The 25,806-nt window shown below is 52.6% G+C and overlaps 3 protein-coding genes across 7 annotated transcripts in view; 1 reads left to right on the top strand and 2 right to left on the bottom strand.

The window, feature by feature from the left end:
• Positions 1–19,449, bottom strand: part of Il4i1 (interleukin 4 induced 1) — a 29,277-nt gene extending 9,828 nt beyond the window's left edge. For all 3 annotated transcript variants that reach the window (XM_059278263.1, XM_059278270.1, XM_059278255.1), the window contains exon 1: positions 19,339–19,449. The gene's annotated coding sequence lies outside the window, so the exon portion shown is untranslated. The remainder of the gene's footprint in view (positions 1–19,338) is intronic.
• Positions 946–19,450, bottom strand: Nup62 (nucleoporin 62). Of its 2 annotated transcripts, none has more exons than XM_059278301.1 (2): positions 19,339–19,450; positions 946–3,284 (listed from the first exon to the last, which is right to left on the bottom strand). In XM_059278301.1, exon 2 carries the CDS (start codon positions 3,206–3,208, stop codon positions 1,655–1,657), a length of 1,554 nt encoding a protein of 517 aa, XP_059134284.1. In that variant the 5' UTR covers positions 3,209–3,284; positions 19,339–19,450; the 3' UTR covers positions 946–1,654. The 2 variants fall into 2 exon arrangements, with proteins under 2 accessions (XP_059134284.1, XP_059134292.1); XM_059278309.1 differs by lacking the exon at positions 19,339–19,450 and adding an exon at positions 14,505–15,367.
• Positions 19,231–23,580, top strand: Atf5 (activating transcription factor 5). 2 transcript variants are annotated; one of them, XM_059278343.1, is made up of 3 exons: positions 19,231–19,426; positions 20,504–20,797; positions 22,318–23,580. In XM_059278343.1, the coding sequence occupies exons 2-3, from the start codon at positions 20,620–20,622 to the stop codon at positions 22,992–22,994; spliced, it is 855 nt and encodes a 284-aa protein (XP_059134326.1). In that variant the 5' UTR covers positions 19,231–19,426; positions 20,504–20,619; the 3' UTR covers positions 22,995–23,580. The 2 variants fall into 2 exon arrangements, with proteins under 2 accessions (XP_059134326.1, XP_059134332.1); XM_059278349.1 differs by lacking the exon at positions 19,231–19,426 and adding an exon at positions 19,838–20,020.
• The last annotated feature ends 2,226 nt before the right edge of the window (positions 23,581–25,806 follow it).

The following is a 25,806-nucleotide window of genomic DNA, read 5'->3' as shown; positions in this document are numbered from 1 at the left end:
ATGGAGTGCAGTGCTGGGCTGTGGTGGCTTGCCCATAATCCTAGCACTCAGGAGCCTACGGCAGGAAGGCCACACCAATTCAAGGAGGGTCTGAACTACAGTGGACAGCCCTATCTTAAACCAACAAAAACTCACATGCTGTAGAAAGGCCACTGAGGGTCTCAGGATTTGAGCCCTCCAGTTCACTGGACCTGCCTCTATGTGGCTTTTCTAAGACAAGGTCTCATGTGACTACGTAGCTGAAGATACCTTTGAACTCCAGATGCTGGGGTTACTGGACGTTCACCACTATGCCAGGCTTTCTTTGTTTCTAATCTTTGAGATTTTATACGACTGTTTGCCTGCATGTTTATCTCTGCACACAGTACCCAAAATTATTAGAGGCCACCTAATAATCTGGGACTGAGTTACAGATGGCTGTGAGCTACCATGTGGGTGCTGTAAATCAAACCAGAGTCCTCAGAAGAGCAGCCAGTGCTCTTAGCAGCTCAGCTACCTCTCTAGGCCCTCACCCTACCCCCAGCTTTCTCTTGTGATTTGAAGTCCAACATGATCCAAGGAAATAACTTGTGGCCCCATTCTGGAATCTTCAGATTCCAGGGTCCCCAGTCCTGTAGGAGTGGCAGCCAAACGCTTGGCATGAGCCCAGCATCTGGAACTCCCCTCCCCTCCCCGTGTTCCCTGGTCTCCACTGCTGATGACATCACAATGACACCTGCACCCACTAGAGTGATGGATGACTTAACACTTGTGTACACAGGGGGACAAGACTCTCTCCTGCACCTGCAGCCCACTACCCCCAGGAAGGTAGAGATTGGGCCCAGGTAGCCCACTCAGCCAGTGGTTCCAACCCAATGGCCCAGGACTAGATATCCCACCAGCTGTGCCCCTTCCTGCCCCGCTGAGTCTTGGACCTTTCTTCATTACTTACGTTCACAGCGGGTCTGATTTCACAAAGTTTTCTTTATTTAGAAGAACAATATTTGATCAGGGACCACAAAGGCTACAGCAGAGTACAGGGAAATAAAACAGACCAGGACATGACTGCTGGCCTTCAAGACCGTGACTAAGATAGATTTGACACTGGGATATCCAGAAGCAAATCTGCTCTCACTCTGGCCCCAAGGGCATCAGTCCTTGCCATAGGAGCCCACAATCCAGGGGTGAAAGAGGTAGCGAGCACCAAACAACTGTTAGCTCAGTGTGCCTTGGTGAGTCTGCTTTGTGTGGCAGAAGCTCTGGAGGACATGGGCTAGATGGGAGCTGGAGAGTTGCAGAAACCTTGGTCTTTCAAACTCACCATGTCTCCATCCCAGGTAAATTTCTTGGCCAGCATCTCCTTTGGAGTGCTCTGTCCCACTGGCACAGCCATTCTGGAGTGGCTGAGTCAGGATGAGCTGGACGAATTAGAACTGAAGCTGCCGTGAGGCAGCACTGAATTCAACACTTGCCCTTGTTCTTTAAATGCTGGCCCAGAGCTCAGTGACATTCATGCCTGGCTCCAGAGCACATAGGTTACATCAATGAGCGCCATGCCTTGTACAACTTCTGCTAACTGGAAGTCAAACCAAAGAACTTTTCTCTCAACAGCACACCCACCCAACAGAAAGCCAGCATCCCTGTAACCCAAGAAGGCCCTCCCATTCATGCAGGGCTAGTCGAAGGCAATGCGCAGGCTGCGCTCCTGCTCCTTGCGGCGGCCCTCACATACACGGCTGGCCTCTTCCACCCTCCTCTGCAGCAGGGCAGAGCTCTGGTCCACCCACTGAAGGGAGTCCATGTGGGCGTTGAGGATCTTGCAGATCTGCTGCAGTGGGTCGCTGGTGTCTGCAGGGCCACCAGCCATGTTCAGGTGCTCGATGATGTCCTTGAGGTCCTGTGCCATGCGCTTGAGCTGAGCATCGATGTTCTCCGCCAGCTTGAAGGTCTTCTCACGCTCCTCGTCGGCATGCTGAAGGTAGATGGTGCCACTCTGCTCCTTCACTGACTCCTCCAATGGGCTCAGCAGGTCCTCCAGCTCCTTCTGCTGTGACAGGATGAAGTCCAGCTCCTGATCCAGTCGCTTCTGATCCAGCTTCACCTTCTCCACCTCGCGGTGCAGACTGGTGATCTTCTCCCCATTCTCAATCAGTGTGCGGTCCCAGGCATTGACCTGTGTGGCCTGCTGCAGGAAGTGCCGCTCCTGATCCTCCAGCTCCAGGCTCCACTTGTTGATCAGGCTTTCCAGCTGTGCGTAGGTCATCGCAGGACTTGTGGTAGTCCCAGCTGCTGTGCTGGAGCCAGGCAGAGCAGTCCCAGTAGTGGCCACGCTACTGGGGCCAGTTGACACCAAGGGTTTCAGGCTCAAGGCAAAGCCAGCAGTGGCAGCGGAGGAGGTGGTGGTGGTAGTGGTGGTGCTGGTGGTGGAGGTGCCAGGAGCTGCTCCAGGGGCCTTGAGGCTGAAGCCCAGAGTTCCAGCACCAGGAGTGGCTGCAGTTGTCACCGGAGCGGAGAGGGACAGCACTGTAGCACTGGATGAGGCAGGAGCAGGCGCTATGGAGGCAAAGAGTGTGGACCCTGTGCTGGTGGTGGCAGCAGTGGGTGCAGCAGCAGCTGGCTGTGCAGCTCCTGCTGTGGTGGTCACCAGCGTGGCTGGAGTGAAGGGAGAGCCAGACAGTGCTGTGGGTTGGGCTGAGCTACCCACAGAGCCAATGCTGAAGCCAGACGCTCCAGGCTGGGATGCACTGCCACTGGTGAACGAGAACCCCGTGGAGCCAGTAGATGGAGCAGAGGTGGTAGAGGACCCAAAGACAAAGCCAGTGGGGGCTGTCCCCTGGCTGGAGGTGCCAGCACTTGAGATGGCATTGGTGAGGGTGCTACTGCCAAGCCCAAAGCTGCCAGTGTTGGCTGTAGCGGATGTGGCAGCTGTGTTACTCAGGTTGGGTTTTGGGGTGCTGATCCCCAGGGAGAAGCCAGTTCCTCCAGAAGCAGGCGTTGTTCCAAAGTTGAATCCTGGGGTCTGTGTGGTTGGGGTCTGTGTGGTGAGTGAGAAGAGGCCAGTGGAAGGGGTGGTTGCGGTTGGCTGGCTGGGAGTCCCAAAATTAAACCCTCCAGTGCCGGAGGTAGAGAAGGAAAAACCAGTGGCAGCTGTGGTGGTTGCAGTCTTCGCAGTGCCAAATGTAAAGCCGCCAGCAGGGGCCCCGGCGCCTCCAAAGTTAAACCCACTCATGGCTGTGGAATCTCCAGGCGGCAGCTACTCCGACTCTGGGGCAAATCCGTCAGCGTCTGCAACCTTGGGGAGGTTTCTAGAGCAGAGGAAGTGACATGGTCAGATGGTAGTTTGGGACAGGTAAGCTCAGTGGTGTGGAGGGTAGCGGGCTGGACACAGAGCTGGCAGCAGCCCTGCCTCTTCCTTTGCTAAACTAACAAGCTCCAGTAAGCCAACTGGAGTTCAGCACTCCTGGACACGTGCAGCTTCCACTACCAGGGAGGAGGTCTGAGGCAGGCAAGAAGGCACTCTAGTGAGTGGGACCAGGGCACAAGGAACACCCGCACGACCAGCTCTTCCAGGCTGCCAGCACTCGCCCTTGATTCTTGGGGCAGAGTAGGCCCGGGGCCTGGGCCCTCTTAACTCGGGGTGGGCATGAGAGCCCATCCAGTGCTCAGGGATAAAGAGAGACCCAGATCAGCCAATCAGATGTCATCTGGGGTGCTCCTCTAGGTGGAAGCGAGCAGTCGCCACCAGTGACGGGCGCAAGGGACAAAGGGAAGAGGGCAAAGAGCACTCAGTAAGCCAACAGCACCACAGTCCACCCCACTTAGAGTGCTGGACTTCCGCAAGCTCTGACGGAAGCAGCTCCAGGCAACGGCATCCAGCCGCTGTTCCTAAAGCTTATGTGGTGAGGAGGTTGGCAGGGAGCGCTGCAGGGACCACCTAGGAGGTGAAGATTTTTGTCCCACCAGCACTATGGAGGTAGCTGGAAAGCTGTGTCATCTCCCCAGGCCCCAGCAGAAGGTGAGACAGAAGCTGGTAGAGATGGTGGGTACAGTGGACCTGATGGAGTCACAGGGCACTTCCCTATCCTGGTGTGGGACAGTGAGACAGAGATGCAAAGTCAAATGTTTCATACAATACCATAGACACACATTCCACGTGGAATAAGGTGCAGCAGAATGGACCCTTCCTTCAGAGCTGTGTGACCCCTGCTGTGGCCTCTTGAGGCGATAGGCACCCCATCCCTTTTGTGGGCAGCACTGCCCAAAGGCTCATTCCACAGCAGAGAAGCACCACAGCTTCCAAATTGTGTGTGGTAATGATGTGTCTTTTTCGGTTATTATCTATCTTTTGAGAGAGAGATTCACTAGGACCTACAACTCGCCAATTAAGTTAGGCAGGCTGGCCGGCCAGAAAGCTCCAGGGACCCACCTGCCTACACCTCTCCTGCACTGAGATTCTAGCACTGGCCACTATGTCCAGCTTTTTCATGGGGGTGCTGGGGATTGACCTCAGGTCTTCATGCTTGTGTGGTAATCACTCTATTGATCAAGCCACCCCCAGCCACTGACATTTTGTTCTCTGGGACAGGGTCTCACTATGAAGCTCAGGCTAGCTTCAACCTTAACAATCCTTTTTGCCCCAATCTTTCCAACGTAGGGACTATAGGCACATACTGTCGTACCCTCCCTTGCCTGCTGTTCGGAGGCCCTAAGTCTATGGTAGGTTGTGACAACAGCCGGCGGAAATAAACACACATGTCAAGTGTAGCAGATCTGAGTGACCCAGTCCTCCTCTCAGCTTTAACAAGAACATTAAGCCTCTCTGAGCTCAGTCCCTGCCTCAGCAAAGTGGGGTGGCACCTAGGGTGCTGAGCAGCTGACATGAAGACATGATTTGGGGTGCTCGCTGTCCCTGTGACATTTTCAGAGCAAGAAGGCGGCTTGTGGGTAGTGCCAGTGCCCAGCTCTGAAGCTCTGAAGAAGACCCAGTGTGGCTAACCTCGGGTTTACTATGAATTTAGTCTGTGGCCCTGGTCAGTGAGTCATCAGGCTGTGACAAGAACCACAACAGCAGTCCCGAGGCTTCTGGGCAGCAGCCCCTGCCCTACTTTGGGGACAGCACCATGTGGTATTCTCCTTCCCTGGCCCCACAGCAGTCCTGGGAGAGATGCGTCTCTGGACAGTGCACAGAAGGGAGATGGGACTCAGGAGGAAGCAAAGTCAGGTTCCATTTTCCTTCACTGAAAACAGCTAAGGCCTTGCTCTGAACTCTGGTCCTGCCCCTTGAGCTTACCGGAGCTTCTGGGGAAGGAGTGTTATTTCACTCCGAAAAGGCCACAGCAGGTGCACTGGAGCCCTGTTAGCACCCAGACAACTTTGGCACGACAGAGACTTCCTCACTGGTGAGCACCTGGACTGGATGAGTTAAAGCTGCCCACGCACCCAATCAACTATGCTTCATACCTCAGTTCTTAAGAACTCAGTGGAAAGCTTTTGCTATTAGTAAACTGCAGCTGAGAATTCTCATTTATAGAAAGTTTGTAGTTACTAAAAAAAACAAAAAACAAAAAACAAAACTATGTCAAGTTTTCCATACTAAGGTGTTGCAACACTGTTTAAAGTTATCAGCTCAGACCACAGTGCCAGGACACATGGCGGGAACCCAAGTTCCGGAATAGGTACCCACTAATCTGTGCTAATGTGACTTATGGTGGTGTCAGAGACCACAGGGGTGACCCTCATGATTCAGGTGAGCTTCCCTGGTTTTAGGCACTCAGTTGCACCTGGTACGTGGCTCTCCTGCCAGTCCATGACACAATCCTCCTGGGATGCTGATGGCTTGGCTACCCATACTGTCTCTGCTAGGACAGCTATCAGTATGCAGCACCATGTGTGAGGTCCAGTGACTGAAAGGAGAGGGCCGCCACCCAAGTCCTGTCAAACACTGGGGGGCCGATGGTCTTGGTTACTGCCACCAGTGCTGACACAGCCACAGACGCCATGCCAATGACTCAGACGTCTTTTTTTTTTTTTAGATGAGTTCTCACTATATAGCCTGGAACTCACTATGTACACCAGCTCAGAGGCCTGCCTGCCTCTGCCTCTACACCCTGGTACAGGGGCCTGCCAAGTATGGGGCTAAACTGGAGAGGAAGCTGGAGTGATGAGCCAGGTCAGGAACTTTAACTGCTCTGGGGACACAGCTAAGCACAAGCCAGGGCCTGACTCATTGAGCAAGTGATGACCCACTAAGCCTTGGAAGCCCTTTAGCTGTGGCCCATCCATCTTCACCAGGGCAGAGGCTCCCAAGAGAGCCCAGGGGAAAGGAAGCAGCCAGCTCCTGGTAACAGGCTCACAACATGTCACATGGGCTAGACAGCCACACTGAGACAGAGGAGTAGCCTAGGCTGCTGCATTCTCCCCAGCTCCCAATCACCAGCCTTCTTCCCAGTTCCACAACCTCCTTCCACCCATGGAAGCTTGGTTAGTTTTCTGAGCCATGCTGGCTGCCTTGCTCCTGCCTCCTGAGTGCTGGGATTTCTGATGTGAGCCTTAATGGCAGTGGAAGGTCTTTCTTGCTTCCCGATCATCTGTGTGCTGACTCACAGCCGGCCTGCCAAAGTCACTCATACTACTTTTCACACTCAACACTACCCTAAGCAAGATGGCTACCAAGCAGGGAATTAGGGCTTGTCCTCTGAACCCAAGTGGTGAAGCACAAACAAATTCCACCTGCATACTTATCCACATGAAAGCTGAGCACTCACTGTGGTAGCAGTGCTGTGCTCAAAGCAACAGGTATCACTAGCATGTGCTAGAAGAAGTGTGTGCCTTATGTGGCTAAAGGACTTGACAGACACAAGATGAGCTCAAGATGGAGATAGCTCTGGATGACCCATCTGTACCCAAGGCTATCACACAGGAGAGTGTTGTGGAATATTACTTTAAGACGTGTTGCATTCTTTTATGTTGCATTTGTTTAACTCTGTAAAGCTGTGTTACTTTAACTGTCTAAAACACCTGATGGTCTAATAAAGAGCTGAATGAATGGTCAATAGGTAGGCAGGAGAGAGGGACAGGCTGCGCTGCCAGGCAGAAAGAATGAATATATAGAAGAAATCTAGAGAACAGAGAAGAGTGAGGGGGGAGGAGAGAGAAAAGGAGAAGAGGACTTCAAGGGCCAGCCACCCAGCCAGCCACGGAATAAGAGGTTAAGAGAGGTATATAGAATAGAGAAAGGTATATTTGCCCAGAGACAAAAGGTAGATGGGATAAGTTAAGAAAAGCTGGCTAGAAACAAGCCAAGCTAAGGCCGGGCATTCATAAGCAAGAATAAGTCTCCGTGTATTTATTTGGGAGCTGGGTGGTTGGCCCCCAAAGAGCAAAGAGTAAAACAAAACAAAAGCCAGAAACAAAACAAAACAAAACCAACCAACTACAGAGGAGGAAGAAGAGGTCACAAGCCAGGAAGCTGGGTCACAATGGTGTCACTCCATTTGTGCTGGTTTGACCCATGTGGTCAGTGAGTCGCCAGAGGGAACCGAGGAGAGGCCTTGTGCAGAACAGAGCTCATTTAACAAGAGGCAGTTGGGAAGTCTAGTGTGGGGTCAAGAAGAAGCTGGAGATGGGGGGGGGGCCGCGTGCGCGTGCACGCACAGGCCGCACACATGAAATGTTCAAGAGTCAGGTGTGGATGCTGCTTCACCGGGGCCATATATCTTCATATGCACAGTAAGCACTATCCACCAAGAGACCTTAGCAGCAATAAGCTATCTGCGACAGACTGACCAAGGATGATGGCATCTGTTTGTTTTGTTCTGGGCACTATGTAAGTGCTCATGGCTAGTCTGAACAAGAGCTGGTAACTGCCTGATCTACAGAGCGAGATCCAGGAAAGGCGCAAAGCTACACAGAGAAACCCTGTCTCGAAAAACAAAAAAACAAAACAAAAAAAAAAGAGCTGGCAACTGCCATGTTACATCACAGTACTAGCCAGAGCACCACTCAACAGGCCCTGGAACCTTCCTGAGTGGGAAACAGGATCAAAGAGGGTATAGGCTGTAACTAACCTCTTCAAGGGAATACAGCAGAGGCCCAGGCCAGCCATACAGTGGAGATGGAAGCCCCGATGGCATCCTTACCCCAGACTCCTGCTGCCCCCCAGTCCTAACCCCGGGATCTGAGTCTAAAGGTTGCCACTGTACCTCAGGTTTTCCATCTGAAAAAGTAGGGGTATTAAAGAAGGAATGAAAATCAGATCCCCGTCAGGTGCTAGCTGTGGAAAAAACGTAACAGGTTTTGTTTTGGCATACAGCCAGTGGCCACCAGGTGGTGCTATGACAATGCAGAGCCAGGGAAGGACTGGACAGCAGCTAGCTCTCTGAGGGAACCTTCTGGTTCAGGACAGTTAATAGTTTTAAGAACTCCAACAAGATGGACATAGTGGCACACGCTTGTACTTGCCAGCACTTAGAAGGTGGAATCAGGAGGAACAAGGGCTCAAGGTCTGCCAGCTACTCAGTGAACTTGAGACCAGCCTAGACTATATGAGATCATGTCTTTAAAAAAACACAAATAGGGTGCTTGCTCTTCTGCTGCTGCTTTTGTGAGTGGAACACCCTTCTAACCACGAGTTTTGCCTTGCTGAGACAAAATAAAAGTCTGCAGGAAAAGATTCATGGCAGGATCAAGGGTCACCAGAGAGGGCAGGAGGAGAGAAGGCAGAGGCAAGAAAAGGGGGAACCTGGGGTTTGGAGAGATGGCTCAGTAAGGTTAAGAGCACTGGCTGCTCTTCCAGAGGACCTGAGTTCAATTCCCAGTAACCACATGGTGGCTCACACCTGTCTGTAACTCCTGTTCCAGGGGATCCTACACCCTTACGTGCAGGCAAAACACCAATGTACATAAAATAAAAATAAATTTAAAAAGGGATGGAGGGAAACTGATCCCTGGGAGGCTGGGCCACACCGACCCCCACAACGTGACCCCCACAACGTGTCATGTCTCCTTGGCACCAAACCAGCCCACTGCCTTTCTCATGGAAGAAAATCCTCTAACCCTCGGGGAACAAATCAGCTCCACGTTTCCTTCAGTGCAAAGCGGGCAGTGCCTTCTAGCTGGGAAGGGCTGAGGCAACCTGTGTAGATGGCCAGACCAGAGCAGAGACCAGATCCAGTGGGAGACTCAGTCTCAATCAGGTGGAGGAAGAGACCCCACATGGACCTCTGTCCTCTACAAGCATGTGTAACAGGCTTTTTGGATCGCCAGCCCCTGAATCATGACACAAAGACTTAATAATTACGGATGCTTGGCCTTCGCTTAGGCTTGTTTCTAGCTAGCTTTTGTTTGTTTGTTTTTCTTTAATTTGAAGTAACCCTCCGGGCAGTGGCCCACGCCTTTAATCCTAGTACCCAGAAGACAGAGCCAGGCAGATCTCTGTGAGTTCAAGGCCAGCCTGGTCTACAGAACGAGATCCAGGACAGGCACCAAAACTACACAGAGAAACCCTGTCTCGAAAAATCAAATTTAAGTAACCCATTTCTATTAATCTATGTGCTGCCCCGAGGCACATTTACCTCAATCTGCTTGCCTGTCTGTCTGGCCCTCTGCTGCTGGCCTGTGGCTAGCTGTCTGGCTCCCCTTTGCTCTCTGCCCACCAGCCCTGCCTATCCCTCCTCGGCCTGGCTATTGGCTGGTCAGCTTTTTATTAGACCAATCAGGTGCCTTAGGCAGGCAAGGTGTAACAGCAACACATCCTTACATAGTTAAACAAATGCAGCATAAACAAAAGCAACACATCTTTACATAGTTAAATATTCTATTCCACAACAAGCATGTGCACTCCCCACATCTGGTGGTTTGATCCCATGGCTTAGTTCAATACTAAAGTACTGGTCCCAAGCTACCACTGACCCAGGCTGTCACCTATGCTTCTTCTGTCTAGGGTCTCTTGAATGGAGACCTGGCCTAGAATTTATGGATTCTGCTGCCCTGGGTGTTGGGATCACAGGTCAACACCACCATACCCAGTTTTTCCAGAAAGTTTCTAAACATGTAGGCAAGCGCCATTCTGCACTTTCCCTGTCCAAACACAACAAGTTGTGTGACCTGAGTTCCACTTGTAGGAAAACTGTGTAGAAAACTGACTCCTAATAGCTGCCCTGATTTCCTCATGCACACATGTGTGCACCCACATAAAATAAAAATGACTTAAAAAAAAGGCTGCTACTCAGTATCATTTTTTCCCCCTGTATTCATCTCAGAAATTCCAACCTGCTGTACTGTGATGATGTGTTCCCCATGATGACAATGCCATCCATGTCACCATGAGGACTAAGCACAGCACCCACCTTGGAGACCAGTAGTACCCCACTGACTTCAAGGTTGGTATGCATGACCTGACTGAGGCACACAAAGCACCACACAGACACGACCCGAACACAAACTCTGCGTGACCTATATGCTAAGTGTCGAGGGGTGGGAGGAATTTTCTGAGGCCCTGGAGAAGGCTCAGGAGGTTGGTTTGAATTCTGGAAGGTGAGGAAAGGAGGAAGAAAGAGGGCCATCACTCATTCCTTTTCCTTCCTCACTCCCTAGCCAGCAGGCACCCAGCTATCACCATATTTCTTTCCCATACGTGCACTTCTAAGACTTTTCCATCATGTCAAAGTAAAGGAAAAAAAAAAAAAAAAAAAAGGGCCAAGAGAATCTAGAGGTCAACACCAGCTCTGACGACAAGACCTGGTCTCAAGCAGTAACAACAATAGAGGAAGACACCGTCTGAAGCAGGTACAGTCTCTCACTGGGTAGAGGAAGGCCACGAGGCTTTCAGAGGCACTGACTAAATCCTGTCCCTGTGTGTGTCTAATGACTGCATCCGTAGGTCCTCAGCCTTCTCCCTCCTTCCTCCAGAGGAAACTTTCTGTACCTCAGAAGTCAGTTCACAGCTAATTAGTAATTACATCCTTCCTCACTCCCTAGGGCCTCCACCAGCTCCAGCGACAAACAGACACCAAGCCCCACAAACCTAACCAGCTCATCTACCAGGAGCCTATAGCAGAGGGGGTTAAAGGAAAAGTTTTTGAGGTAGAGTCCCGCCATTGGCTAGGATGAACTTGAACCCCAGGCTTAAGCAGCAATCCTTACAGTGCACACCACCCACCTAGTTCTCAAGTAGGGTTCTAGAAGTACCTTTTGAGACTGAATCTTGCTACAGGGCATATAGTGGCCCCATTAGAGTCACAGGTGTTGTCTAGTGTCTGCTCCTACTCATTTGAAGCAACAGTTTCTCTCTTTCACTGAAAAACTCTTTCTTCTGTGCCCAACCCCATTTTTAATTTTGTTTTGATAGGGAAACATAAAACTCAAAATTCTCTCCTGCTTTCACCTCCTGCAGCCAACACACCTTGCCCAATGGTTCATGAGCGTAATCTAGGGAGGCTGAGGCAGGAGGATTGCCTGGACTATATAGCAAGACAGTTTCAAAAAGGAAAAGGACTGGAGAGCTGGCTGAGGAGTTAAGAAGAACATGTATTGCTCTTGCAGAGGGCAGGAGTTGGTTCTCAGCACCCACAACAGGCGGTTCACAACTTCCTCTCACTACAGTGCTGGAGTTGCCCTCTGGCCTCCTTGGGCACAGCATCTCACAAAAGCTCACACACACACACACACACACACACACACACACACACACACACACACACACACACACAAAGGAAGGAGTCCCACAGTGCTCTAAGAAGCTTCTGTAGCATTTCCCCTAGGGACAGATCTCATTAATCCTTGTGTGTGTGTGTGTGTGTGTATCACAGACTATCCCTGTAAACCCACTTCCAGCTTGTTTGTCATCCAGCTGCTGTTACAGTCCACGGTTGGGACACATTTTATGCATTCATACTGTCTGACAGACACTCAGGAAATTAAACATCATTATCCCCTCCAACAGGGCTGGGAAGCCAGTTGTTCCCAGGTGCACTTGGGGTAGGCTGCTAGTTGACTGTGTAGCACATGCTAGCTCCCTAGGACCAGCAACTGCACCTGGTAGCCTGCCACTCATCTGCTCTAGTCATCAAAGTCTCAGACATGCCCTCATCTATCAGAGGAGGCTCCAGGCCTTCCACACCCTACTGTACCAACACATTAACAATAAACACAAGCTGGCCACTCAGCACCCATCACAGCAAGCAGGACAGACCTGTGTGGCCAACAAAGACAGCAAGGCACAGCTCAGCCTCCAACACCCAGTGTTAAACGAGATAAAGACATTGTTTGGCCAAGTCCATGTCTCTTCCAACCCGACTACTTCAAATCTCAAATGCCACCCAGAGCAAGGTTTTCCCAAGCAAAATAAAACCACCCCTCCAGCCAACTACCTGTCCTCTAAAGCTGACAGCCAACAAGTGAGCTACAGGACACCACACTGACAAAACCATGCCAAGTTCTGCTAACAACAAGTGAGCTACAGGACACCACACTGACAAAACCATGCCAAGTTCTGCTAACAACAAGTGAGCTACAGGACACCACACTGACAAAACCATGCCAAGTTCTGCTAACAACAAGTGAGCTACAGGACACCACACTGACAAAACAATGCCAAGTTCTGCTAACAACAAGTGAGCTACAGGACACCACACTGACAAAACAATGCCAAGTTCTGCTAGCAACAGTACCAGAAGCTCCAGGAGGTAGTGTCAGGCTTCCCCAGAGCATTGTTAAGAGTCCAGGAAGCTATTACAAGGGCCCATTGTTAAGGAAAGCCGGTAGAGAAGCTAAGCTACTCAAGGTAGGAAGGGGTGGTAGTCTCAGGTCACCACGTCACTTTAGGCAAATTCCTTGGGAATTTTCATCACTACCAGCCTCCTGAAAATCCATGACAGACCACAAAAAACGTTCCATTTCACAACCACTAGGGTGGCCACAGAAGAGATGAATTGTGATGCTGTAGGGTGTGGCAGCCACTTTGTAAACAAAATGGAAGTGCCCTAAGGTCAGTTTCTTTCAACAAGGCACCCATGTCTTGGCACCACAACGTAAGCTTGCCTTGCACATGTACCCCCAGGGCAATAACACCGTTCATTAGTTCATCAAAACCAATGAAACAGACCTGCACATCCATCCATGGAATATATGTTAGCCTCAGAAAGAGTAAGGAAGCCTGTCAAAGTGTATGCACATATTTCCAGCACGTGGGAGGCTGAGACAGGAAGATTGCTCAAAGTCTGAGGTCAGCGTGGGCGCTACAGCAAGACCTTGCCTCTAAACAAACAAATAATGGGGGGCAGGGGGAGAGGCAGCACAGTACCATACAGCTCGGCTTGGGAGTGAGTCCTAAGAGCAAAGACCAGTTGGCTAGGCAGGTCAGCTGGGAGGAAATGGGCTGAAATGGTCTGGTCATCTGAGTGAATACCAGGAAGTACCACAGAGAGTTCAGGGGGCTCCTTTGTCACTATGCACTTCCCTAGCCCTTCTCTCAGCCAACAGTTTGCTGAAGAGGCAGTGACAGAAGGCAGGGCTTACCCAGGCTATATGGCATGGTTTCTCTGGGGATCGAGTGACAGCAGGCTGCAGGCCAAGGGCAGGGTGGCCCTCCACGCTCCCTTGCTGTAGCTCTGGGAGAACCACCAGTGCCTTGTATGCCAAGAGGGCCCTATCACGGAACTAAGCAATACCCTTAGCCCTTTAAAACATTTTATTTTTGATAGTCTCAAAGTTGCCAGGGCCTCAAAATTAGCCACTCCAGCTGTCTCCACCTCCAAGAGCCAGGCTTACAAAGCCCATGCCACCACCCAGTGTGACGATCTCCCAGCAAATGAGGTGGGAACCTGTTACTGTCCCACCAAAGCCAAGGGAACTTCAGCAGCTGCCTGCTGAACCTCTCCTACAAGACATTCTCCCATTTCCACCCTACCCATCATAAGACACCTCTAGTCTTCCAGTCCCACATGACATCCCAGATCTGCTTAGGTGCCACTCTCAAATCCAACTCAGCAGAAACAGAGAGCACCTTCTGTCCCCACCTGCTGTGGATAGCCCTGCTAAGAAGACCTGGCATCCTGACCTCTCAGTGTCTCCCAGTGGGGTCTGCCCACCCATGAGGGGGCAGCAAGGAATCCAGAGCTCCTGAGGTCTTTACAGTGTGCCTCACACCTGTTTTCTCCCCTCGGTTCCTATCTGTTCCTGCAGGCCAAACTATTCTGCTGTGTTCAGGCCCAGTTACTTTCTTCTGTGATGAGGCACTCCTGCAGGCCATGGCAGGGCTCATGCTGGTAACCCTAGCACTGTGGGAGTGCAAAGGGCTATAGCAATCCCTCTGACCCAGCTTGTGGCACAAAGCAATATCTCATGGTACTACCACCCAGGCAAGGCTGCAGAGAATATGACACACTATGATGATAGGACTACTGTGCATTATATCTCAATAGAGAGCAACCTTCAAAATAATCAAGCCAATATTATCTAACCAATCCCAGTAGAGCTCATGGCCCCATTAGCACACAACCCAGAGAAAGCCCCAGGTCACCACTGACCTCTGCTGACTGGAAGTCCCCTCACCTCTGTAGGAGGTGGCATCTGTTGGGGCACAGAAGGCAGCTAAGGGGCAGAAAGGGTAAAGGACCCCTCCTAGCAGTCATTTGTTCCCCATGCCCTGTCCTGCAGGTCCCTCCCCACAAAAGTTCTCAGCAACTCTGGAATGCGGTGTAGCCATAGAGAATGTAGACTTCAACACCCCATGCTAAAGCTCCAAGGGCCCAGACACAAATTGGTGGGGAATTCAAGTTCTTCTCAAGTACTTGCTAATAGTCTAAACTTGAACCTCAGACAAAATCTAGACCTCTATATTCCCTATCAACTCAGCAGCTGGCCAGCTCAATCAGCAATCCCTTTCAGGTGTGATTGGGGTGCTCAAGAGGGCCCTCATGTCCCTCTGGAACAGCTCAGTCCTGACGCCTGGGCCTGTTCACAACTAACCCTCTACCATCACTGCCCTGAAGTCGCCGCCACTGTCCCTGTTTTCTTCACCAAGGTTCCAGGCACACAGTGATCAGGACTGGCTTCTAAGTTCCAGAACACTACAGTGTCAACTGCTCCCAGTCTCCCCTGGTCTTTCCCTCTATTTCAGGCTAAGGGTATATATCTCTTAGATGACACAGGTGGAGAGGAAAGATGTGGCAGGTTGGATAATGGCCACCCAAGATTCATCCACACCAGTCCCCCATGGCCTGTGAACACTACCCCACTAGCAAAGCATTCTGTGTAGACAAGTTATATGAAGGCTCCTCCACGACTCAATTACCCTGGATTATCTGAGAAGGCCCAATGTGCAAACACAGGGCTTCTGTAAGGAAAGCAGGAAGCTCAGAGGAAGGAGAAGCTGCCAGTGTGGAGGCAGAGAGGCAGGCCTGAGGGATACAAGGGGCCACATCCTCAAAACGAGGCCACCTCTAGATATCAGTATGGCCAGGAACCCTGGGAACCTCCAGAATTCTAAGGTGGCAAGTGTATGCTGTCCAAGTCTTTTAAGTTCCACCTGTCATAGCAGCAAGGAGGGATAAACCAGTACAGGTGACACCCACAATGCGGGAGCTGGCGCAGAAGCATGGGGCCAACTCGGTGGTGATGAGTTACCACAACGGCGGCCTCTGGAGAACTCTGAGCACCTGGCCACGTGGCACTGCCCTTTCCCCAGCTGAGCTGGCCTTGGCCTTCACGCCCTTGTTTGCCAGGACGCCCACCTCCAACCCCTGCCCCCTGGCCTTAGTGACACAGCTTAACTTGCTCCCTAGCACTGTGTGGGGATTATGGCACTGCTGACTATGGGTGTGTGGGGGTGGGGGCGGTGGGGAGGATTCTGGGGAAGAACAAAGTCCTGACCTTGTCCTCTATGTACTGGAGGAGATGGTCATGTACACCGACATCCATCCGTTAGGCAGGTCAGAATGTACAAGTATGGTGGGGCAGGAAGGAAGCTACACCAGACCCTGAGCTCCCAGAAGAGCTTTCCCTCGGCTACACCCTTAGTACCCAAGGGCATTAAGTGTGTGCTGATGAAGACTCGTCACCTCCCTGTACCAGGTGGGTCCTCTTAGTCAGGAAACAGCCGCTATGATGCCACATGCACTCATGTTGTCAACTGACAGGCCGGTGTTCACCCTACTCTGCAGATGGAAACCAAGACCCAAGCAGGCAGACCAACCCTTAGCCACAGGCACCAAAAAGCCCAAGCCTTTTCTATCACATAGGGCTTTTCCCTCACCTGGGAAAGCAGGGCTTGCTGCAACAGTACAGGTAATGAGGGAAGCAGCTGGGTGGACAAGAACAAAGACATGTAGGAAGTGTCACAATGAAACCTCTCTTTGCATACTAACCAAAAATTAAAAAGCAGATCAGGTAAAGTATGTCTCCTCTAGGGCAGGCTGGTATGGATAGCATCTAGCAACTGAAGCAAAGAACAAACCTAGGTAATGGCCTGGGTCTGAGGACTCACGGGACCCTGGCAGGGTGGGGAACCCTGCCCTATCAAGGACAACTGTGGCCATGCACCATTCTCTTCCCCCTTTCCCCAGTCTTGTTTTCCATAACCAAGTTAGGGGCCTCTGGGATGCCAGGCTTTTTTCTTAGCACAAAGCCCCAGATTCCCTGGGTTCTGCCCAGGCACACCCCTCCAAGTACCCCTCCCCACTGCTGCTCTGGGACTTCCTACCCAGGGCTTTGTTACCCGGGAGCTGTTGCCAGGTGCTCTGTGGCCCCCAGGGAATTCCCTCACCCCTTCCTACTCATCAGAGCCAGGGCTGATGCAACTGCCTGCAACCAGCCTCCTCACTCCTCAGCTCAGGCCCCTCCGCACCAGAAAAGAGTTCCAAGCAGCTCCACCCTTACTCCTGGCTCCCCACAGGACTTTGTGTTTCTGTGCTGTCTTTGCAACCTCTCTGATTATTCCCAAAGTTTACTTTAAAATACCAAATTTGCTGGGCGGTGTTGACATGCCTCTGAGTTTGAGGCCAGCCTGGTCTACAGAGCAAGTTCCAGGACATCCAGGGCTACAAAGAGAGACCCTATCTCAAGAAACCAAAAATAAGAGCACCATGGGCACTGCAGCATAGTATAGTGTCTCAAAAATAAAACACCTATGGGAAAGGGACCAGGGATGAAGCATGCAGGAAGCCCTTGGGTCTATCCCAGCATCACCTACAAAGGGTATGGTGCACACCTGTCATCTCAGCACTTGGGAGGTAAAGGCAAGAAGACTCAGTAGTGCAAGGCCATCCTACGCTACACAGCCAAGTTCAAGGCCAGTCTGGAATGCAAGAGACTCTCAAAACAAAACACACACACCTCTATGGGGTAGAGATGTAGCTCAGTAGAAGAGGGCTTGGCCTATTAAATACAAGGCATCCAAATTCAATCCCTAATGCATACCACAAGAAAAGGAAAATAAAAAGTGGAAGACTGATATTCCAGTGACATTCTGAAGGCATGCCAGTGGAGACAGAACACATCCACTTCTGTATTTGCAGCAGCCTTCCTCTCGGCGACCAGCTTAAGCACACTCCACACAGACTTACTACAGCCCCATAGCTGGCAAGTAGGACAGTCTGAACACCAATCACGTGGCTACAGAACCTGTGCTCATACACTGGCAGCAGACAGAAGAGTGATCACTCCAAGGGAAGATGGTCAGCTCCCAAGGCCTGCCTTCTTATTTTCAAAATCAGCTTTGCCCACCTGCTTTTTTTTTTTTTCTTTTACAATACCAGAAAGAACCCAGGGCCTCGAAAGCAGCACTCCACCACAGACCTACAACCCCAGCCCATTACAATTTTTTTTTTGGTAAATTCCCTTGATGGGCCAAGAAACTCACTTTCTAGTCCAGGCAAGCCTTGAACTTTTTAAAAATTACACTCTTATTCAGTATTCAGACATGCCACCACTCAAGTGCAGTGGAGGTCAGAGGACAACTTTCTCGAGTTGCTTTTCTCCTCCTACCACACAGGTCCTGAGGACGGGTCTCAGATCGTCAAGTTCAGAGACTACCACTTGAGCGATCACTCAGCGGCTCAGGCCTGGCCTTTAAATCTTTGCTTTCTTAAAAACACCTTGAACTCATGAGTCCTGCTTCCATCTCCCAAACACTGGCATTACAGGTAAGCACCAACCCCAGTTTATGAGGTGCTGGAACAGAACCCAAGGTCCAAGCATTCTACTGAGCTCCCTCTTCAATCCTCAATTTGGATCTGGATTCAGTCTCTCAGCTGCTACAAATATAGAGATACAGATGGCCATGGGGTAGGAAACACGGTTCATGCATCAGCCTGGGGAAGGGCAATAGGGCTTCTTAAACTAGATGGAAAATAAACGTCCTATTTTTAGACAGGGTCAGGAGACAATTATCTAGTGGGCTCAGCAAGAGACCAAGGACTGAAAGGAAGTCAGAGCAAGGGGCAAAGCATCTGATGAGAGCTAAGAGGTCAGCAGGGCTGAGCACCAGCCTGCAGAATGAGAACTAGTGGGAGATGGCAAAGAGAAACCTTGGGAGGTGGGCCACACACCATCAGGTGAACGTTGGAGAGACTGAGTTCACCCCAGGGTTCTTAACAAAAACAAAGTACATCGAACAGAAGAAGTAGGAGAAATGACTCAGCGGGTAAAGGCTGCCAAACATGGTGACCTGAGTCCCAAGTCTGGGACCCACATGGTGGGAGAGCCGACTCCTGAGAGTTGTCCTCTAACCACCACACACACACACAATAAATGTTAAAATGAAGTTGCGCTAAGCGCCCTGTGGTTAGGAGTTCGTGGCCTACTTCCCATAGCCGCTCTATGTGTGCGCTTATACAAATATCTACAAACACTTTGGGGACATTATTTTGCTGTTCCTGCTTTCAACTCGGCCACGAAGCCTCAGCTAGCTTAAGCTCGCCATCCCACGACAGGCGCGACCCACGAAGGCTCTCGGGGGGACATCGGTTGGGGACTGGTGGCAAATTCGCGAACCAGGGAGAGATAACGAGAGGGGAGCTGGTTGCGGGTGTGACAGAGAGGGGGTAGGATCCCCTCCAACGAGAAGGAGATGGAGCCCCGAGCCCTCCGCATGAAGCATGCGTCCGCAAGGTCCGGGCGACATGGCGGGCCCGGGGTCGCCACCGCCCCGTCGGGGCCACGCGGGGGCGGGGCGCGGAGGGATCCAGGCGGCCCGCGCTGCGCCGCCCCCAGTATATTTGTCCCCAGGCCCCGGGGCCGCCTCATTCTCGATCGTCTCAGAACCATTTCTCCCAGCTCTCCCGCCACGCCGCCCCCGCCCGCTCAGCCTCCGCCATGGCTCTGTAGCCGTGATCCCGTCGTGCCCCCCGTTTCCGCGCTCACCGCGCCAGCACTCTCTGCTCCCACCGATCGTTCAGCCGAGGCCGCCGCCGCCGCCGCCGCCGTCGCCTCTTCTTTCCGCAGCCATGGAGTGAGTAACCGCCCGCCCCTCCCTCGCCAACCGCCTTTCCCGCCCTTTCCCAGAGCTCGCGGGGCTTCACGGGCCGACCTCGTGGGGGGGGTGGGGAGACGAAGAGCGAGGAACCACGGTCGCGCAGGCGCAGAAGAGGGGAAAAGGGTGCCCGGCGGGCCCGCTGAGCATGCGCACTTGGCTCGAGTCGTGGGGGAGGGTGTGCTTCCGGAGAGTTGGAGGGGGCGTGGGGGAGGCTTAAGGTCGGCTCGCGCGCCTGCGCGCTACTTCCCAGCTCCTTTTCCCTCGACTCAGAGGATGCGACCCACACCGTGTTGCGCACGCGCATTAGCCCACCCGAGGCCTGAACTACGAAGGGCAGCTGGTAGTTAGCTAAACATGCGCACTAGTGACGCAACAATGGACGGCTTTCAAGGACTGAGCGTGCGCTTTGACGCTTGGCTAACAGGCAGAAAGGAAGGGTGGGGTTTAGCCAGCCCGGGTTCTTTGAGGCGCGGACTCAGGCCCAGCTCCCGTCCAATCAGGCACCTTCTAGGGCGGGGACTGGCGTAGATTGACGGGGAGGACAAGGCTTAGGAACGCCTTTAAGAGGAGGTGGAGCTAGGGCCACAGGGGCGGCCTCTGGGGACTTGCTAGTTGAGGGCGGGAACTGAGGGAGACAGGCGGGTGGGCGGGGCTTCGTGTAGTGGCCGCAGAAGTCACCTGAAATTTTGTGGGAAGAGTGGGATTTGAGAGTGTGGCACTGATGAAGGGCCCAGGCATGGCAGAATTCCCCTGCGAACCCCTGTGGGGTCGGTGGACTATAAAGGGACTGTAACCTAGTGGAAATACTGATGCAGAAGGGACATGGCTAGAAGAAAATTCCCTTGGGAGTCAAAGTTTTTATGAGGAGATGAGGTGGGTGGGAGGGGCTGGAGTAACCCCCTGGGGAGACGTTAGGCTTCTGTGCGGGGGCTTGGGAGTTTCCAAGAGTTCCCTTGCGAATGTGGGGCTCTCTGGGGAGAGAAGGGAAGTGTGAGCGGCCTGTGGGTCAAGCAGCCTCTGACCCACCCTCACCCCCTCTTGTCTCCCTCACAGGTCCTCCACCTTTGTCTTGGTGCCTGTCTTCACCCAGCTGAACAATCTCCCAAGCTGCCGCCCCACTGCTGGCGCAGCCTCCCTTGCCCTCGGTGCCCTGCGCCTGCGCCGCAGCCATGTCACTCCTGGCGACCCTGGGGCTGGAACTGGACAGGGCCCTGCTCCCAGCTAGCGGGCTGGGCTGGCTCGTAGACTATGGGAAACTCCCCCTGGCCCCTGCCCCCCTGGGCCCCTATGAGGTCCTTGGGGGAGCCCTGGAGGGCGGGCTTCCAGGGGGGGGAGAGCCCCTGGCAGGTAAGAATGCTGGAGGCGGGGGGAGGGGGCAGAAAAAGGGAAGAATTCATTCATTCACGAGCTCAGTCCTGAGGGCCTGCAGTGTGCCCAGCACGGTTGTAGGTGTTCAGGGTTCAGAGCAAGGGATCCCTAAGCTCATGGAACATCAGAAAACAAGAGACAGAAGTGGAACACAGCACTGAGCTGGAAGTGATGGAAGACCTAGTTGAGAAGTCAAGTAGCCTTCTCCTTAGCATCTGAACTGAGGGCTAAGGGATGAGAAGAAAGGAGCCATGATAAGACGAGACTGTATAACAGATGCTTGGCCCAGACTGGGATTTCAGTAATTAATGAGTTGCTGCCCCTGGTGGCACAAGCCTGTCGGTCCCCCTGTTCAAGGGGCTTCTCATCCTCTTGAGCCCACAAGTTGCAGGCCAACCTAGGCTTCTCAAAAACAGAAAACAAGAATGAATAGATAGAATGTGAGTGAGTGAGAGAGAGTGAGAGAGAGAGAGAGAAAGAGAGAAAGAGAGAGAGAGAAAGCAGCACCCTGGGAGAGAGGCAGAAGGATCTGAAGTTTAAAACTGTCCTCAGCTACAGAGCAGGTCCAACGCCAACCTGGACTACATGAGACCCTATCTCAAACAAACAAAAACAAATAAATAAATAAATAAATGAGTCAATGAGAGAAAACATAGGTGGAAGGTGCCGTCCACCAGCCCTACAGAAAAGAGAATGATTATAGAAACAATAGCTGACTTTTGTTGGGTGGATCATTAGTTGGTTGACTGCTTCACTGAGTGGTTGGCTGATTATTTCATTGGTTAGTTGGTAAATTAATTGGTTGATTGGCTGACTTGATTGGTTGACTGATTTGACTCATTGGTTGGCTTATTTATTGATTAGTGAGTTAATTAGTTTATCAACAAGTTGTCTGGTGAACTGTTTGATTGGCTGATTGGTTGGTTGACTGGTTCATTGGTTAGTGGGTTAGCTGATTGTTGGCTGGTGAACTCTGGTTCACTGGTTCATTATCTACTTCATGGGTTACTTGGTTGGCTACTGAACTGGATGGTTGTTGGCTGATTGGTTGGTTGCCTCATTCCCTTTTAGTGGGTCAGTTTGTTTGGTAAACTATGGTTGACTGGTTGGTTGGTTGGTTTGTTCATTGATTAATGAATTGGTTGGTTGGTTGGTTGGCTGGTTTGTTGTATGATTGGCTGGCTATTGGTGCCTGGTTTGTTGGTTGGTTGTTTGGCTGGTAGATTCTATGGCTCACTGATTAGTTGGTTAATTCATTGGTTAGTGGCTTGGTGGGTAAGTTAGTCGGTCTGTTGACTGCTTGACTAGTTAGTGGGTGCGGGTGTGTTGGTTCCTGGCTCACTGATTTCTGCCCTGACTTACTGGTCTGCTGACAGATCTATGGATTTAATGGCTGGCTAGCTGGTCACTTGTCACATTGAGTGAATGGGACATGAGTGAGCATCAAGTGGGTAAAGGACAGACCTCAGGGGCCTTTTATGTCCCCCTTCCATCCTCAGGTGACGGCTTCTCTGACTGGATGACTGAGCGGGTTGACTTCACGGCCCTCCTCCCTCTGGAGGCCCCTCTGCCCCCAGGGACCCTCCCCCCACCCTCTCCAGCCCCCCCTGACCTGGAAGCCATGGCGTCCCTGCTCAAGAAGGAGCTAGAACAGATGGAAGATTTCTTCCTTGATGCCCCACTCCTCCCACCACCCTCCCCGCCACCACCACCAGCACCCTCCCTGCCCCTGCCACTGCCCCTGCCCACCTTTGACCTCCCTCAGCCCCCTACTCTGGATACCCTGGACCTGCTGGCTGTCTACTGCCGCAGTGATGCTGGTCCAGGGGAGGCAGGCTTGGCAACCCTGCCTGTCCCGCAGCAGCCGCCGCCGCCGCCGCCTCCTCCTCTGGCCCCTCTGCCTTCACCGTCCCGCCCAGCCCCCTACCCTAGCCCTGCCAGCACCCGAGGGGACCGCAAGCAGAAGAAGAGAGATCAGAACAAGTCAGCAGCTCTCAGGTACCGCCAGCGGAAGCGGGCAGAGGGCGAGGCCCTGGAGGGCGAGTGCCAGGGGCTGGAGGCACGGAACCGGGAGCTCAGGGAGAGGGCCGAATCAGTGGAGCGGGAGATCCAGTACGTGAAGGACCTGCTAATCGAGGTGTACAAGGCCCGAAGCCAGAGGACCCGCAGCACCTAGGGTGCAGGTCCAGGCTGGAGGAGGGAGATCCATTATCCCTCTGCCCTCAGCTTTATTCCAACCCTCCCTTTCACTCTCCTATCCCATCCATGTGTGGATCTCCCCACCTACCCCCATTGTGGGTTATTTGGCTTAGTCAGTTTCTGTACCCCTTCAGTGCAACTGAGGAACCAGGGCCCTCAGGGAATTTGAGGATCCAGCCTGATCCCTGGTTTCTGGAGTCTAAAACAAGTGTGTTTTTTGCAGGTAGTCATTAGTTGGGTGTGGGGGGTTGCCAGGCCTGGCATGGAGGTAAGGCAGGAAGCCACTCAGAGTAGCTGTGCTGATGAGGACTTTAGTCAGGGAGGGAGGGTTTTAAGACAGCGACACGGAACACCAATGAGAAGCAGCCGAGGGGAGGGAGCCAAGTCCTCAGAGCAGGAGACCCTCCAGCCAAGGGAGAGGAGGGTGGCTGTAGTGGGTAACTAGGGGTCATTTTAGCTCTGGAGAGAATCAGTGTTTTGTGGAGGTGTTGGGGAAGGGTTGCATCTAGTGGGGCTGATCATCCAGGGGTTATGGGCACAAATAAAGTGCAGAATTTCCTGTGGCCTGTGTGTCTTGTCTTGGAGAGGGGGTCTCAGGGAAGTCATAAAGCAACTGAGACTAATCCAAAGGCTGAGACCGAAGCTGTACGGTATGTGCCCAGCGTAAGAGAAAGAAGTCACCACTGCGGTCCCAGCATTTGGGAGGCTGAGGCAGAAGGATTGCTGTAAGTTTGAGGTTGGCCTGGGCTACAGAGTGAGCCCACCTCTGACAGAACAGTGAAGCCAAACAAAAGGTAACTAGTAATATTTACAAATACATCCGCTTGGCGAGACCAGGCGTGAAGACACAAGCGCCGTGCCGTGTTGAGCCGGGCCGATTACTGTTGCCATTGGCAGCGGTAATCATAGCATGTACACACCAAGGATGCCGTCAAACGGGGTGGACACTGCAGCAGCGGGCATGCTCGCCCAGCAAGCTTGAGGACCTGACTCAGTTTCCAGGACAGATCCCGAATAACCAGCTAGCAGCTGACAGTGCACATTGCTCTTCCAGAAGACCCCAGTCCAGTCCCCAGCAGCCACCTGGGTGATTCATGGCCTTGCACCAAGCAGTGTGGAGGATAAAGACTGTCAGTGAAGTCACAGTTTAAGGAAACTGAGAGACTTGGAGGGAAGAAGTGTCCTAATGGGACTGTCTGAGGAAGCCGCCTGGGGTCAGACACATGGTGCTGTGGGCCCAAGAAAGGAAAGGTTCTGGAGAGTGGGCTCCCCAGAGCTCTGGGAGGGAGTCAGTCTTTAGGGTAAGCACCTGCCAAGTCCTGTTCGCTTAAGGGATCTTGGTTCCCATGGTAACTGGCCAGCCAAGAGGTACATTTGGGTTAGTATGGATTATACTGGCCATGCTGAGCCACCCAGCATCAGTTTGACCTTTTAAGGAGTTGCAGACTGAGTACTGGGGTCACCCACAGGAACACTGGAATCTGCAGCAGGTCCCAGATAATCCCCTGGAGAGCTGACAGTGGTCCTGTGTGGAGCCAGCATTGCCGCAGGAGACTCCAACCGGCACTGGAGCTGCTCTTACCAGGCCACCTACGTGCACCCTACCCAGATTCTGCTCTCAACTCTCCCACAGCAACAAATGAGGTCCACTAGAACAACTGAGTGAAACCCCGTCATGGCCTGGAGAAGCCCTATGTACCCGGTGTCCAAGAGGGTCCGGGTCCAGTCGGAAGCAGACGGCTAAGAGATGCTCAGTACTGTGTGTGCAAAGGAGAGGGAAGAAGGGTGTGTGTGTGTGGGGTTAGACATTTAGAGGAGAGTGAGGAACAACAGGGGAGGCCAGTGTGCAGCAAAGCCTGGGTCGGGCTCACTGGCCTGGGTGGCCTTAGCCCAGGGAGTGAGTGTGGAGAACAAGCTTGGCCGGGGATAATCCTGGTAACCAGGTTTAGGAGGCTGGGGATGAGGCTCAGTTGGGGAAGTGCTTGCCAAGCAGGCACAAGGCTCTGCGTTCTAACCCTAACCCTGCACATACCAGGCCTGGCACACCTGCAGTCCTAGTGCTCTGGGTGAAGGCAAGAGGATCAGGAACCAAAGTTTATCTTCAGTTGTAAATTGAATTTGAGGCCATCCTGGGTTACACGTGATCTTTCGAAACAGAAGACTCTGGCATCACAGGTCTCTGACCTGTGACGCTGTGGTAGGTGGTGGGCTTCTTACCCTGCAGAAAGGCCCTGGAGAAGAGGGTGTATCCTTCCTCGTGGCAGCTGCCTCCCTGCAGCTGTTCACCTTGAGAAAGGCGGCTGCTCAATGCATGGGAGACCGATGCCCCCGCCCCCCAACATCCATACCCACAAAAGAGCAAAGAACCACAGAAGCTGGTGTGATAGAGGGCTGTATGAACCAGGAACTCTCAAAGGGACACTGGAACCTTCCTGCTGGCTGGCATCTAAGGAGGGCCCTAGGTTGCTCTAACCCTCTGATCCAGGGCTGTCAGCCAGCTTTGCATTGTGCGGTGCACCTGCTGAGCTGTGTGCGATTCTTAGGGCTTCCCTGCAGAGTAGTGGGTTTGTGAGGTTTCTTATACCCCACAACCCTCTGTCCAGGGGATGGCATGGGGTTGTAGGCCCCCAGCATGGGGCGTGAGTGTCAGGCAGCGGTGTCTGTTCTGGAGGACAGGAGGAGAGGGCAGACCCCAGAGGGGGCCCCGTGTGAACCTCTGAGACACACTGCCACCTTGACCTGCTCACTAGAGGCCCCTCCCTGTGTCTTCTCCATTCTTGGGGACAGCT

The sequence above is a fragment of the Peromyscus eremicus genome, chromosome 1 (genome assembly GCF_949786415.1).
Source record: "Peromyscus eremicus chromosome 1, PerEre_H2_v1, whole genome shotgun sequence".
Lineage (NCBI taxonomy): Eukaryota > Metazoa > Chordata > Mammalia > Rodentia > Cricetidae > Peromyscus > Peromyscus eremicus.
This window is presented reverse-complemented; position numbering and strand designations above follow the sequence as displayed.